The sequence below is a fragment of the Capra hircus genome, chromosome 24 (assembly GCF_001704415.2).
Source record: "Capra hircus breed San Clemente chromosome 24, ASM170441v1, whole genome shotgun sequence".
NCBI classification, from domain to species: Eukaryota; Metazoa; Chordata; class Mammalia; order Artiodactyla; family Bovidae; genus Capra; species Capra hircus.
In genome coordinates, this window is record NC_030831.1 from 61805534 (window position 1) to 61821420 (window position 15887).

General features: G+C 52.7%; 1 protein-coding gene across 2 annotated transcripts in view; it reads right to left on the reverse strand.

Annotated features, from left to right (window-relative positions):
• The window catches only part of KDSR (3-ketodihydrosphingosine reductase), a 40673-nt gene extending 26165 nt beyond the window's left edge, over positions 1 to 14508 (reverse strand). The window contains exons 1-5 of one of the 2 annotated variants that reach the window (XM_018039374.1): positions 14309 to 14508; positions 8157 to 8246; positions 6055 to 6111; positions 2707 to 2772; positions 2421 to 2516 (exon numbers count right to left, since the gene is read on the reverse strand). In XM_018039374.1, the coding sequence (XP_017894863.1) occupies positions 2421 to 2516; positions 2707 to 2772; positions 6055 to 6111; positions 8157 to 8246; positions 14309 to 14416 (417 nt within the window). In that variant the 5' untranslated portion in view covers positions 14417 to 14508. The remainder of the gene's footprint in view (positions 1 to 2420; positions 2517 to 2706; positions 2773 to 6054; positions 6112 to 8156; positions 8247 to 14308) is intronic. The other variant, XM_018039375.1, reaches the window with a different exon arrangement.

A 15887-nucleotide genomic window follows, 5' to 3' on the forward strand; every position in this document is an offset into this window, starting at 1 on the left:
GAGATGGTGCAGGTCTGGGCAGGGAGATGGTGCGGGACTGGGCAGGGTGGGTGCTGGTGTGGAGATGGTGCGGGGCTGGGCAGGGGGAGGTACTGGTGTGGAGATGGTGCAGGTCTGGTCAGGGAGATGGTGCGGGACTGGGCAGGGTGGGTGCTGGTGTGGAGATGGTGCGGGGCTGGGCGGGGAGATGGTGCGGGGCTGGGCAGGGAGATGGTGCTGGTGTGGAGATGGTGCAGGTCTGGGCAGGGAGATGGTGCAGGACTGGGCAGGGTGGGTGCTGGTGTGGAGATGGTGAGGGGCTCGGCAGGGGGGGTGCAAAAGAAATGGACTGTGACTGCTTTTTCAAGCAAAGTGAGAGAGACAGAGGAAGGAGACAGTGTGATGGGAGCCAGGCTGAGAATAAATGAGTGTTTTAAAAGGATTAGATTCATGCATTTTTAAAATATTGCCACATACTTCATATTCTATACGTGCGTTTTATTTCTTCCTTCATCTCACCCGTTACATATTTTCTCCTTGCCACTGACACCACCTGCAGCTGCCTGAACTTTTTTTTTAACGCCACACCACAAGGCAGGCAGCATCTTCGTCCCCTGGTGGGCTTGAACTCGCAAGCCCTGCGGCAGGAGCACGGAGCCTTGACCAGGACTGCCAGGGCAGGCCCGCAGTCACCTGGTCTCATGTGCTTAGCTCCTGCTCCTCTTGCTCAGTCATGACCCCCACACATCTCTGGCTCTGAGCTCCAGGCCTCCGTTAGACACAGATGCGGGGGCCCTCCCCCTCTGCCCTGCACAGACCCTGCTCCCCGGCGCCCGGCTGCACAGCTCTGCGTTCACGTGCTGCAGCCACACAGCCCCTTGCACACTGGTCCTCTTCACCGTCCACGGTCGACTGAGGAGTCTGCCGACCTCCTTTCATATCATCTTCCACACACAGGCACACAACTCACACTTCTCTCTCACCGGCCACCTCTGAAGTCTTTCCCCTCATCCGTTCATGCCTAGACTACAGCGACTTCCTCCAACTAATTCTTTACACAGCCGTTGACATAATCTTCAAAATCTCCCTGTCAGTACCTAGAGATAAAGGCATATAGGTCAAGACATCTATCTCTTGATTCCCCTCCCCTTTGGCTGTGCTGAGTGGCATGTAGAATGTTAGATCCCAGACCAGGGATCGAACCCACAGCCCCTGCCTCAGAAGGCAGAGTCGTAACCACTGGACACCAGGAAGTCCTGACCCAACAGCTATCTTTACTGCTGAGCCGATAAAGAAGCCTTACAATACCAGAATCCCAGCTAAGGCAGCACCCTGCGTCTGCCTGTGCTGGCCTTGCCCAGCTTGACTTGAAATCGCAGAGCTCACAGTGCTTTCCCCCAGCCTGTCAGAGCAGGACGTCCGAACTGCTGCTCTGGGAGGCTCCTCTTCCATAACAGCGGGTGCACTCTAACTTCACTGAGAAGATCACTCAAAGCCCATCACCACCATGAAGGCTCTAGAGACCAGGAAGAGAGAGACAGCTGACGCGACAGCAAGTGAAGAAGAGCACGCTGTGCACGGAAGGACTTCAAGGCTGCTGTGCGCTCCTGCAGCCGACGCTTCAAAGTCATGACACGCTGTGGCGTGCTGCCTTCCTCTCTGGGCTTGAGAATGCCAGAGTCTGCTCTCCAGCTTCTTTGGGTTTTCATTGTTAAAAACACGGATACTTGACAAGACAATCCAGCGTCTCTTGGCTTACAAAGAGCTCTATTGATAATATGACCTCAGTAAGTCAATACTAATCTGTGTCAGGCTGGAGGTTGCATTCCCATCTTACAGCTGAGGAAGCCAAGGTCCAGCGGTTTGCGTAAACTTCTAAGGCTGGATGGTCACTGGGACTAAAACCCTGTCCAGCCTTCCTCTAGTTTGCTGAAGCTTCTGTTAAGCTGGAATGCATTTCACCTATTTCATTCATAAAGCTTTTAGCCATAAGCTAGTTCTCCCTCCACCCCACTCCAGTGCTCTTGCCTGGACGGGGGAGCCTGGTGGGCCGCAGTCCATGGGGTCCCGAAGAGTCGGACACGACTGAGCGACTTCACTTTCACTTTTCACTTCCATGCACTGGAGAAGGAAGTGGCAGCCCACTCCACTGCTCTTGCCTGGACAGAGGAGCCCGGTGGGCTGCAATCCATGGGGTCCCGAAGAGTCGGGCACGACTGAGCGACTTCACTTTCCCTTTTCACTTCCATGCACTGGAGAAGGCAATGGCAGCCCACTCCAGTGCTCTTGCCTGGAGAATCCCAGGGACGGGGGAGCCTGGTGGGCTGCCGTCTATGGGGTCGCACAGAGTCGGACACGACTGAGCGACTCAGCAGCAGCAGCAGCTCTCCCTTTTAGTGTATGGGCTACCACAGTGAGAAAATAAACAAATTTTTACTCACTTCAAAAGCACTGACTTCAAGATCTTCGAATTTCCCTGCAAGCGACGTTCCGGCACAGTTCACAAGCACGTCCACCGGGCCCAGCTTCTCCTGCGCCTGGAAGTTCACCCAATGGGCGTCAAGGGAGAGAAACAAAGGGCCCGTGAGCAGCCAATCAAGCTGATGAGCAAAGTCCATGAAACGGTTAGACCTACAGGGAAGGTGTGCCACCTGCAGGCCACACATCAAACCGGCAAGGGCCGATCAAAAGGCGAGTGGGTTACCTTCAACTGACCCAACCTCTTACTTGTTTTATGACGTTCTCTACTTGGCTATAGTCTTGAGATACATCAACTGATATACAAAGCACCACCTGTTAGAAAGAGAAAAAAATGATCAAAGCTTTAAATGCAGGGCTTTAAAAGAACTGTCTTTAAAAATTAAAGGCAATTCTTTCCAGCAGATAAGGAGCCCAGTTTGGATGCTCCAATTCCAGGGTCGAAGCTGCTGACGATGCAACTAGGAGGCAGATGGGGGATGGGCGGGCAGCTCTTCCAGGGGTTCAGCGGCGAAAGACACCGCCCACAAGGCAGGGGATGCGGGAGACGGGGGTTGGATCCCTGGGTCTGGAAGACCCCCTGGAGGAGGGCACGGCAACCCGCTCCAGTGTTCTTGCCTGGAGAATCCCAGGGACGGGGGAGCCTGGTGGGCTGCACAGAGTCGGACACGGCTGAAGCAACTCAGCCTGCATACACGGGCAATTTTTGGCAGGGGGGGAAAACTGTTAACAAACTACCGGGGAAAAAACGTTGCCAGGGCCCTGCTTATGCTACGCAGAGACGCACCAGCTCTGGGACGGGAGGCCGCCCTGGCCCCTCATGCACGCCCCAGCCCTGAGGACCTTCCCCTTCCTGGACGTGCAAGTCAAGGACTATTCACACGGCCTGAGGCTTCTGCCGGGTGAAGAGCAGGGCTAACCAGGGGGAGAGGGAGCGGCCGCGGCGTCAGCGAGACTGGCCTTCACCAGGACGCTCCAGATCCGTGTTCTAGACGATGCCCTTCTCTACCAGAGCTCACAGGGACAGGAAAACAAAGCAACGAAACTGGGGGGACCCACCAAGCTGAAGCAGCGACGCCGGGGGACCCGCCGAGCTAGTGCTTTCCAGTGTCTGCGGGCTTCAGAGAAGGGGGCAGAGACAGAGGCCCCAGAACTAGAGAAACCCCCAACATACGCACAAAGAGAGGTGGACACCCCCCCACACACACACAGAGAGGCGGATGAGGACATCTGCTTGCAGCACAGAGCACAGAGGAAGGACAACGCAAACAGCCAGTAAAAGAGAACTGATCCAAGGCGCGCTGCGGCGCCCAGGGTCACGCCACAGCTGCTTAAGAGACGAGGCAGATTTATCCGACTGACACGCAACCTTCTCTCTGCTCCACTACCCTAGCATCTTAACATCACCGACTCAATGGACATGAGTCCGAGCAAACTCTGGAAGATGATAAGGACAGGGAAGCCTGGCAAGCTGCAGTCCAGCAGTCCATGGGGTCGCAGAGAGTCGGACATGACATAGCGACTTAACAACAAAAAAGACAACAGAGCTCTCTAATGAATTTCTGGAGGGAAAAATGAGGCGATTGAAACGACAGTGAAACACCATTTAAAACCCATCAGAAAAGCAAGACTTAGAAAGTCTGTTAATACCAAGTACTGGCAAGGAGTCACTACTGGCAGGAGTGTAACCATTTTGGTGAAGCATGCACTCAACAGTTTCATGTCTAGGCATATTCCATCCTTGTACAACGTGCACAGAGACAAACCTTAGCAATAGCAAGGAGAGCAAACTGAAAGAAAAAATGGAGACACCCTAAATACCCACCCACAGTAGAGCTGACGGAGGAGAGTCTACACAGACAAGAGACTCTCGACAGAGAGCTGATGGATGGAGGACCGTCTACACAGACTAGAGAACTCTAGACAGAGAGCCGATGGATGGAGGAGCGTCTACACAGACTAGAAAACCCTAGACAGAGAGCTGATGGATGGAGGAGAGTCTACACAGACTAGAAAACTAGAAAACCCTAGACAGAGAGCCGATGGATGGAGGACAGTCTATAGAGACAAGAAAACTCTCGACAGAGAGCCGATGGATGGAGGAGAGTCTACACAGACTAGAAAACCCTAGACAGAGAGCTGATGGATGGAGGACCGTCTACACAGACTAGAAAACCCTAGACAGAGAGCTGATGGATGGAGGACCGTCTACACAGACTAGAGAACTCTAGACAGAGAGCCAATGGATGGAGGAGCGTCTACACAGACTAGAAAACCCTAGACAGAGAGCTGATGGATGGAGGAGAGTCTACACAGACTAGAAAACCCTAGACAGAGAGCTGATGGATGGAGGACCGTCTATACAGACTAGAGAACCCTAGACAGAGCTGATGGATGGAGGAGCGTCTACACAGACTAGAAAACCCTAGACAGAGAGCTGATGGATGGAGGACCGTCTATACAGACTAGAGAACCCTAGACAGAGAGCTGATGGATGGAGGAGCGTCTATAGAGACAAGAAAACTCTCGACAGCAGCAAAAAAAAAAAAAAAGAACAATTACTTCATGCAGCAACTGAGGGATTTTAACGACAATATCAGGTGAAGAATACACAAAGAATGATGTTGCATAAACTTAGAGAACTCAGGCTAGCGATGTCCCAGGGCCAGGAGTGCGTGGAAGAGAGCAAGGACTGACTGCTAAGGAACACGGACCTCCTTTCCGGGAGGATGAGAGTGTTCCATAACTGCATCTGGTGATAACTGCAACTCTGTGGATATGCTAAAACCCACTGAACCGCACACCTTAAATCAGTGAGCTAAACAGTATGTGAAATTCTATCTCGACACAGCCATAGAAGTAAGAATGACGCCATGAAGCTCAAAAGGCAGCAGAAGCAAAACTCTTCTTGGGCGACGTGCACGCATGGTCCAATTATTTAAAACCAGTGGAAGGGAACTCCCTGGAGGTCCGGCGGTTGCGACTTTCAATGCAGGGGCGGGGGGTCCATCCCTGGTCAGGGAACTAAAGTTCTACATGAGTGTGGCACAGCCAAAACACTAAAAAACAAAAGAAAAAAACTATAAAATCAACTTGGGGGTTACCTCTAGGAATGAGACAGAAGGATAAGGCTGATGTGGGCAAAGAGAGGAGATTTCAAGGGCCCCAGAAAATGCCATTTATTAAGTTGGGTGATGAGTGTGTGGCTATTAATTTATCATTATGTTTTAGCCTAAAATATATATTGTATAAGACATATACCATTGCATTCATCAAAAAATTGCATAATCAAAAAATATTTTTAATACCACCTTCCCTTTATGTTAATTTGAATAAATAACTGAAATGAAATCATTTTCTAGGAAAGCATCCTGTTACTGGATCACGTGAGTGTGTGTGTGTGTTAGAGTTTATGCATTGCTCGGGTAATAACCTGAAATCCAAGATAATTCAAACAATTTCACGATTTTAGAAACAATGTAATTAGGATCAGTTGGCGTGCTTTCAGCAAACTATTCACAGATGAAGTCATGGTCTCTTCCTTTGCACACCTGTGCTGATTAGGCAGAAAATACATCACGAGCACAGTGACTTTACCTGTTTATCATTAATAGAGTGTTTTTCGATTTCTTTCTTTGCCTGCAACAGCTTGTCCTGAAAGCAACAGAGAACAATTAGTTCTGGTGATGGTCTATTTGTCCACTTGTCTGTTTAAAAGGAGAGAAAAAGCAGTTTTTGTACAAGGATTTATTAACTGCCAGAGAGCACACGGGACATCACCTGTGTGTGCAGAGTTACGGACCACACGGCTGTGAAGTAGGCTGAGCTGTGACTGAGGGACAGTGAGGTTTTACATTCGCTGCAGAGAAAGACAATTTAAGAAACTAACGAACCTCAAAGTCCCAATCATCAGTATTGATCGCTAAGGGTCTCCCATCAACTCTCATAAATGTTTCCATTGTCATTACGGAGACAGGAAACATATTCCCAAACTGAAGGGTGTGGTGATTTCACGGCATAGTGATTTCCTGCAAGATCATCTAAAGAGCCCTTCCTCCACCAAAAAAGCAAATAAAGTAAAAATCCCTCGTGAGATGGACGAGGTACACCTATGCTCTGAGGACAAGCAAAACTGTCCGGTAATTGAGTGATTCTCCCAAGGTCTCAGTGGTGCTTGTCTTAGTCATTTTCAAGAAGATGGAGATCAGTTTACAGTGCCTCAATCTGCTATAAACGCTAGAATTTAAATACAGCATGACGGCAGAGACGAACAAAAGGAGAAGGGAGTCCTTTCAAAAGACGTGGAGGTTTTCTAAACAAGAATGTGCCTGTAATAAAGTCATATTATTCTACTGATACAGAGGGGCACCATCTGACTTTGCCAGAGTCAGAGCATAAAATTACACTGGAGAGTGAAGGCCTTCTCGGTGCCGGAAGGCTCGTTCAGCCCCAGCAGCGCCAGGAGCCATGGAAAGCCCGGGCCTGCCCTGCCTCCCGTCTCCTGTGTCTTCCGTCAAGCCTCAGCACTGGACAAATCTCACAGGACGCCGTTCCATCACCGCCGGGTTTTCAGTCGCGGAAGGTGGTTTCGCTGCCACAGCAGATGCGCTGTTGGAGGAGTCCCGGGGCAAATAAAAGGAGCTGATGCTGCCTTTCTTCACTTTTAAAGAGGTGATGGCGCCCAGAGCCTGATCTGTGCGGTCCCCCGGGACCCCTGTGGCCAGCCATCCCCCGGGGGCACTGCCCAGCTGTGGCCACCCCCCGCCCCCGCCCCAGGGCAGCTACCACCCCGCCGCCCTCCCTGTTCACCGGTGAATCAAACCCCATCGACGACGCTGCGCTGTATGTGCCCCTCGGTCCATCATCCTCCCTTCTTGTCTTCAGCCAACAGAGATGTTCTGAGCGCCCACTGTGACCTGAGCTCGAGGCCAAGCCAGAAGGCCTGCCGTGGTCCCCCCACCCGGGGAGCAGGAGGATGCGGGACTATGGGGGAGAACAGAGCGCCCCACCTTGGGCTCTGGCAAGGAGAACAGACACTGAGCAGAAAAGGAACCAGATCTGGTGCTGAAGCAGCACAGAAAACCCCTCTTTGTGGGACTCTGGGGAGGAGGGAGACTCCCCTGTGCAGTCTGGGTCTCACTACAGATGGCGATTACGTCGGAAGCAAATTACAGAGGAACGCCCACAGTCATCTTTCAGGACTCAGATCCGCCCTGCGCCGCCGCCGTCGGTGGCTCCGGCCGGGGGGCTGGCTGCCTCCGGCCGGGGGGCACCTGCGTCTCTGCTTCTCCCAGGCCTGCAGTCTCTGCAGTGTTGCCTCAGAGTTCCTGGCCCTGAATAAACATCTGTGGAGCTAACCTGACTCCAACCAGGGAGTTTTTGCCCGGAACACAAATAACCAGCCAGATGGTAAAGAATCCACATGCAGTGCGGGAGACCTGGGTTGGATCCCTGGGTCGGGAAGATCCCCTGGAGGAGGGCATGGCAGCCCACTCCTGTATTCCTGCCAGGGGAATCCCATGGACAGAGGAGCCTGGCGGGCCACCGTCCACGGGGTTTCGAAGAGTCAGACACCACTGAGCACAGCGCAGGAATCACAGCTCCAAGCGGAGACGAGGGTGAACACTGCGAGGCTCCCACGGCCTCTGTGACTCACATCATGCTGACTTAGCACCTAAAAACACAACCGGAAGACTTACCTCATTCCGTGCAACCAGAGTTATAAAGGCTCCTTGTTTGTAGCACTCGATAGCAATGCACTTCCCGATGCCACTAGAGCCTCCTGTAACCTAAAGGCAGAAAGGAAGAGATCTTAGCACTTGAAACTTCCCTTCTGCGGGAAATTTTTAAAACCTATGACGGGGGGCTTCCCCGGTGGTCCGCCATATGTAATATGGATAATAGACAACCAATGGGAATTTGCCATCCGACGCAGGGAATTCAAACCCAGGCTCTGGAACAACCGACGGGGGGCGGGGTCAAGAGGGCGGGGAAGTGGGTTCCCTAAGGCTGACTCACGCTGTTTGGCAGAAGCCAGCACAATACTGTAAAGCAATCACCCTTCCATCAAAAGTAAGTAAATAACAATAAAAAAAGAATCTGCTTTGCAAGGCAGGGGAGGCAGTTTGATCCGTGGTTGGGGAACTGAGATCCCAAACGCCCCGGGACAACGAAGCCTGCGCCTCGCAACTGAGACCCAACGCAAACAAATAAAACAACTATGATGGGCTCCAAAATCTAACCTACAGGAACTAAATCTTCAGCTGCTGTAGCATCGTCATCCCAGACCGAATGAACGGCGTTTAAGACCAGCAGGGCGTGCGGGTGTGGCTGTTTCCAGTGCTGAACTGTGCACACCTGTAATGTATTTCTGAGTCCACTGCGGGGAAAGAGCCCTATACATCTAGCTGATGAGTCTCATTTCAGTCTGATAATCCGAAAAGATCCGTGTACCCCTATGTTCACGGCAGCACCAGTCACAACAGCCGCGACGCGCAAACCACCTAAACGCCGGCGAACCGATAAGCCCTGCGGACGCACTGGACGGGTGCGCGCACGCGTGGACTGGGGCGCAACGCCACCCGGCTCTAAGAGAGTGCTGTTTGCAGCGACACCGATGGGCCCAGAGGCTACCGCACCAAGTGAAGTAAGCGACACAGGAAAGACAAGTATCAGCATCGCATGATGCCGCTGTACGTAGAATCTGATACATGACACAAATGAGCCTGTCTATGGAACAGACCCACAGACGCAGAGAACAGGCTTGCGGTTCCAGGGTGGCGGCGGGGCGGGGGCAGGAACGGACTCGGCGTTCGGGTTTAACAGATGCGAGCTACTATGCGCAAAATGAATGAGCAAGAAGGGCCTACTGCACAGCACAGGGAATCACATCCCACCTGTGGTAAACCGTTACGAAAAAGGACGTATATGTATATATTATATACAATATATAACTGAATCACTTTGCTATACCACAGAAATTAACACACTGTAAATCAACCGTACTTCAATAAATTAAAAAATAAAATAAACACATTACTTTGGCTTTGCGTCCAAATCCAAATGAACACTGTCTTTCTATATATCTTCTATGAATGACCAGTTCTACAGGAGATGAAAAGAATAATCACCAGCCTATATCTTATGATCTTTTAAGTGACTGCTTATTATAAAGTAATACATGATCATGTAGAAACACTAAGCAGTGAAGCTTTTCTTCTGGCACGATTCTCGTCTTCACCGTCCACAGCTCAGCATACTGGCTGGCTCCCAGTCATGCCTTCTCCAGCCACTGGGCCTTTGCACATTCTATTTCCCCGCCAGAAACGCTCTCCTCCCCTCTTTTCATCTAACTGGCATCTATTCACCCAGTCAATCTCAGCTCAAATGATCACAACCTTGGGAAAGCCTCACAGGCTGCCCTCGGCGCCGCCTCCCTGCCCCAGCCCGCTTTTCAGCATGGCAGCCTCTCTCCCCTTGCTTTTCCATCACTCCACAGCCACACAGCCGCGCATTTACCTGTGTGACGATCAGATTCCCAATCATCTCTCCCATTGCCACTCCACAGACTCCCTGCTGCTGCTGCTGCTAAGTCGCTTCAGTCGTGTCCCACTCTGTGAGACCCCACAGGCTCCGCCGTCCCTGGGATTCTCCAGGCAAGAACACTAGAGTGGGGTGCCATTGCCTTCTCCAATGCATGAAAGTGAAAAGTGAAAGTGAAGTCACTGAGTCGTGTCCAACTCTCAGCGACCCCATGGACTGCGGCCCACCAGGCTCCGCTGTCCCTGGGATTCTCCAGGCAAGAGCGCTGGAGTGGGCGCTGTCGCCTTCTCCCTAAAAGTACCAATTCCATTTGGCTCCCCACTATATCCTGGGCTTCCCTAGTGGCTCAGATGGTAAAGACTCTGCCTACAATGCAGGAGACTTGGGGTCGATCCCTGGGTCAGGAAGATCCCCTGGAGAAGGAAATGGCAACCCATGCCAGTCTTCTTGCCTGCAAAATTCTCCTCCTGCAGAGGAGTGTGGCAGGCTACAGTCCATGGGGTCGCAAAGAGTTGGACACGACTGAGCGACTAACACACACACGGTACTCCCAGCCCTCAGTATAATGCCTGGCATATAGAAAGGACTCAAAATATACTTAACTTAATGATACAAATGTAACATTGTCTTTCTATTCATTTTTCCTACACACATTACATAACACAGGTCAGGGGAGCAGGTGAACGAGGAAGAGACGAGTCAGACAGGGATCTGCCCTCACACATTTGTGTATTCTACCTTTAAAAAAAAAAATGTATAGTCGAAAAACTAAAAGGACACACAATATTGCCTTAGATAGCTATATCAAAACTTAGTTAACATTCCCCTATAGTCAGACATCTAGATTGTTCTGAATATTTTATTGTTAGATATAAATCTTGCTGTAAAGAGTATCTCTGATCGCATCTCATGACTTTAAAGGTCATCAAGACTCCTTCCTACACAATGTACCTATCTCCATGCAACACCCCAGTTTCTCCTGAGCCTCAGCTTCTCACTAATGACGGGATTTCTTTGGGTTAATTAACCAATTATCTACCAGTTACTGTTAAGGTACATCTGCTATCCCGCCTCAGAGTCACCTCTGAAGAGCTCTTTGCTATGAAATATGTTGTAGGGGGGCTTCCCCGGGGGTCCAGCAGCTAAGACTCCCAGCGCAAGGGGCCTGGGCTCTACCCCTGGTCAGAGAACTGGACCCCACCTGCTGCAACTAAGGGTTCACCTGCCACAAGGCAACAATGTGGCTGCCGCAATGAAGACCCAGACCATCCATGCAAATAAATGTGGTGGTTCGGTTGCTCAGTTGTGTCCGACTCTTTGCGATCCCATGAACTGCAGCATGCCAGGCTTCCCTGTCCTTCACCATCTCCCTGAGTTTGCTTTAACTCATGTCCATTGAGTCAATGTAGATAAATATTTAAACTATATATATTTCACAGGTGGTTTTGGCTTATTATTTATCATTCCAATTAGCAAGATCATTAAAAACGTCCCTGGCTGTCACTGCTGCCTACAGGTCCCTTCACCTAGCATCTCCCACACACCTGCATTTCCAAACCCCACGGAACCTGCAGAGGCGGGTCCCAGCAACTCCTCCTCCAGGAAGCCTTCCGGGCTCCGTCCTCTCCACCACTTTCGCACCTTCTGCAGCTCCTTCTGCGCCTGCCTGAGCTTCCAGGTCAGGCTCCAAGTTCGCTGAGGAGGAGGGTCAAGTCTGAGCTACCATCCTCATTCCTAGCACAATACTCTGCATAAACAGTTGCTAAATAAGTACTTGCCTACCATTAATTTGCAAAGTGGCGTACAATGCCATTTCCATGAAAAAAAAAAAAAAAAAGCCAAAAAAGCCTGTAAGTAAACTCCCTGTTATTCCATGACTACATGGAAGTTGAAGTGATGAGGTGACTGAGAAAATGTATATGCTCTCAAGTGCTCTGTAGACACTATGATTGTTACCGTCCTGTTTCTAGACTGAAACAGGCAAGCAAGCTGTGTCAAACTGCTGCACAGCAAAGAGCAGGGTGTAATTTTATAAGACTTGTCCATAAAAACAAGAATAAGACTTCAGCTTCTGAGTCATGGTTCATGGGAAACTGACCTTCCAGTCCAAGCCAGCTAATTCACAGAAGGTACCTAAGAACAGGCGTAAGTCAATCCAGGCTACGCTACCCTTGAGTGGTATAAGAAAGCTTAAGAGATTTTCTTAATGGCTGAGAAAACCGTAAATATGCACTGAGTTGCCTGACCATTGGTGACTTGAGACATGAGACCCTAAAGGTAACAGTTTAATGCCCTTCTTTATCACTCGCTCTGACTGTTCTTTGCCACTACTGTTTTAAATGTTAGTATCTCTTCCATTGCACCACACACCTCTTATCAAGGGCAAGAGAGGGCGCTGTGCAGTCAGAACAGCTTCTCCATCCATCTCTCCAAAAGGGTGGGTTTGATTTTCTAGTTCTCACCAAATCAGTTTAACAGTTTTGTTTAAAAAACAGCTGATTTAAATAAGTGTATACTGTGTAAGAGGGGTTCCCTGGTGGCTCAGATGGTAAAGAGTCTGCCTGCGAGGCAGGAGACCTGGGTTCGATCTCTGGGTCGGGAAGATCCTCTGGAGAAGGAAATGGCACCCCACTCCAGTATTCTTGCTGGGGAATCCCGTGGACAGAGGAGCCTGGTGGGCTACAGTCCAGGGGGTCACAAAGAGTGGGACACGACTGAGTGACCAAGTGTTTGCACGTGCGCGTGTACACACACACACACTGTGTAAGACGTGCTGCACAGCTTTACCACTGTAATTAAAGAGCTAACACTGGTCAATCAGAATTGTTTTGAAAACAAACGAATAACTAGCTCTGACCTAAGCCTGCTCATGCTTCCCCATCAGCAAGACATTCTGAACACTGGCCCCCTTCCTGACACGACTGGGTCTGGTCCTAACAAAACTCAAGGAAAACAATTACAGTTTTACTCTTTTTATGTCATTAAAAAAAGAAGACAGATGGTGACATCATGTCAACTATTCATGTCGTCCTCACATTATTTACAGTGGCACAGCCAAATGAGACGGTGAGAGTAAGAACTTCTGTGGGACCTACCCCAGCAGACATGTTCGTTATCTTATCCACGGCCTGCAGAAGCAAGATGGGGCTGGTAGGACCAGAGTCACCATTTAGTGAGAGTCCCTTACAGACACTACAAGGTATGCTCTGCAAACATCACTGCTAAAAAACCCAAGTTTTAAAGCCACAGTTTTTGAGGCATAAGCTCTCTTGCAGATGTGACCCCTTCAGAAGGTAACATGACTGTGAAATTTTGCTCCTCTCGTCCCTGCTAATGAACTAGCAAGCCACCTCCTTATCTCTCTCCTGCATCAGGGATGGCAGGAGGTGGAAGTACACTGAATAGTTTGACGAGAGAAATTAAACAAAATATATGTTTCCATCACAAACTCTCCGCGGGACGTCAGGCACGCTAAAAGCAACGACCATCCCATTCCATCTCATCTCAGCGATGCCCGATCTTAGCCAGGACACCAAATGTCACCTCCCACACCAGGAGGATTTGCGATAACTGCTTAGTAACTAACTTTTCTTACTCATAAGCTCCCGTCTCTACGTGCCTCGGGCTTGTAAAAAAATTCAGGTAAGAAAAGGGCCCAGAAAGCCACAGTAAATGGCAGCATACTGGGCGCAGAAAAGAAGGCTTTCTGTTTAAGTGAGGTGGTCTACCTGCAGAAAAGGGATCGTCGAAGACAGGAGTTTCTGGTAAGAAACAAACCAACCCACAGACCCCTTCATTCCCAACGCACAAGCCAGGTTCTCTGGCTCAACCGTCTGACTCTGCACCGGGGCGGCACCCGCCGACCCCAGGCCGAGTCCAGCAGGGACAGGCCTTGCAGACGGGGCAGAAGGGCCCCAACGCCGCTGGCGAGGGCTGCCGCTCCGCCGGAGAGACTCTGCGCGCTGTCACTTGCGCAAGCCGCCATCCAGGGGGCCGCCCCGGCGGAGCCCCGGGCCCCGGCCAGGGCCGCGCGCCGCGCGCGGGCCGCCAGCGACCGCGGGGTCCCGGCGGAGTCCCGCAGCCTCTCTGCCCCTCGGCGGACTCATCGGGGAGCCCGAGCACAAAAACCCCCAAACCCTCTGACCCCGGAGATGCCCCGGGCGCGGACGCGCGCCCCCCGAGCCCGCGCCGGCCCCGGGGGAGCAGAGGCCGCGGAGGAGACGGCGCGGGGCGGCGGGGCGGCCTGGGGCCCGCGCTCCGGGGCCCGCGCTCCGGGGACGGCGCCGCCGCGGCCTCGGGGGCCACTCACCACTACGTGCGCCCCGGACAGGGCGAGGGGCTTGGGGCTGATGAGCGGGGACACCATGTAGAGCAGCAGCACGAAGGCCACGAGCGACGCGGCGGCCAGCAGCAGCATCGCGCGGCCGGCGGCCCGGGCGCAGCTCGGCGCAGGCTCGGCGGTCACGCGCGGCGGGGCCGGGCCGGGGCGGGGCGGGGCTCGGCGGCGCGCGGGCGGGGCTGGGGGCGTCGTCGGGGCGGGGCGGGGCCGGGGTACGGCGGCGCGTGGGGCGGGGACGGGGCGGGGCCTAAGCCCGTGTTTGGCGCCGGGCGTGGCCGGCGGCGAAACAGGTCGAGGTGGGCTCTCGGCGGCGCGTGGGGCGGGGCCTGGGTGAGGCGGGGCCTGGGTGAGGCGGGGCCTGGGTGAGGCGGGGCCTGGGCGAGGCGGGGCCTGGGCGAGGCGGGGCCTGGGCGAGGCGGGGCCTGGGCGAGGCGGGGCCTGGGCGAGGCGGGGCCTGGGCGAGGCGGGGCCTGGGCGAGGCGGGGCAGGGGCGGGTAGGGGGCGGAGCCTTAGCTTGTGTTTGGCCCCGGGCGCGGCCGGTGGCGGAGCTGGCGGGCGTCGGCTCCGTGCGCGGGGCGGGGCGCGGAGGCGGGAGTACCCTGGGCTCCCCACGTCCCCGGCGCCCAGACCGGCCCAGCACCCTCCGCCGGGGAGGTGGGGCCTCCTTAGGGCCGCGGGGCCGGGCGCCGGACCTCCCCCGTGTCGGAGGCGGCGGCCCGGGGCTGTCTACGCGCCGGTCCGGACCTCCCGGCGTCGCTCCAGCGCGGGAGGCCCGGCATCAGGCCCGCGAATCCCGGGCTCCATTTCGTATTTTCTTTCGTGCTTAGAAAGGGGTCACAGCGCACTTTTGCTTGCCGAGGACCGGGAAGGCCTAGACAGGGAGTTCTAGAATCGCTCAGGTCATTCAGCTTCCTTGAGTTCAGAGTTCACCTTTTACTAGGGCAGGGTTTAAGAAAGCCAAACGCTTCATTGAGATCTAATCGCCTAACCGTATAATGCTCCTGTTTAACGTGCGTTATATAGTCAGAGTTGTGCGAGTATCACCACCGTCATTTAGCTGCGCCCGAAAGCACACACACAAATCCCTACGCGGCAACAGTCACTCCCCATTCCCTCCCAGCCCCTCGGGCTCTAAGTAAGCGCTAATCTTTCTGTCTCCGTGAATTTACCTATTCTGGATATTTCATATGAGTGGCATTATGGAATAGGCAGCGTGTTGCAGCTGCCTTCTTTCAGTCAGCATAACGTTTTCAAGGTTCTTCCATGTGGTTCAGTGTATCAGTAATTCGTGTTTTTTATGACCAAATTCCGTTGTGTGGAGAAACCATATTTCAGTTATCCATTCATCAGCTGATGGACATTAGGTTGCTTCTGCTTCGGGACTGTTAGGAACAACGCTGCTGTGAGTATCCCTGCAGAAGTTCTTCATTTCTCTTGGTTGTATACCTAGGAGTGGAATTGCTGGATCTTACAATAACTGTTCAACCAGAACCGCCAGAGCATTTTCCAAAGCAGCTGCCCAATTTTACAGTCCCTACCAGCAGTGTAT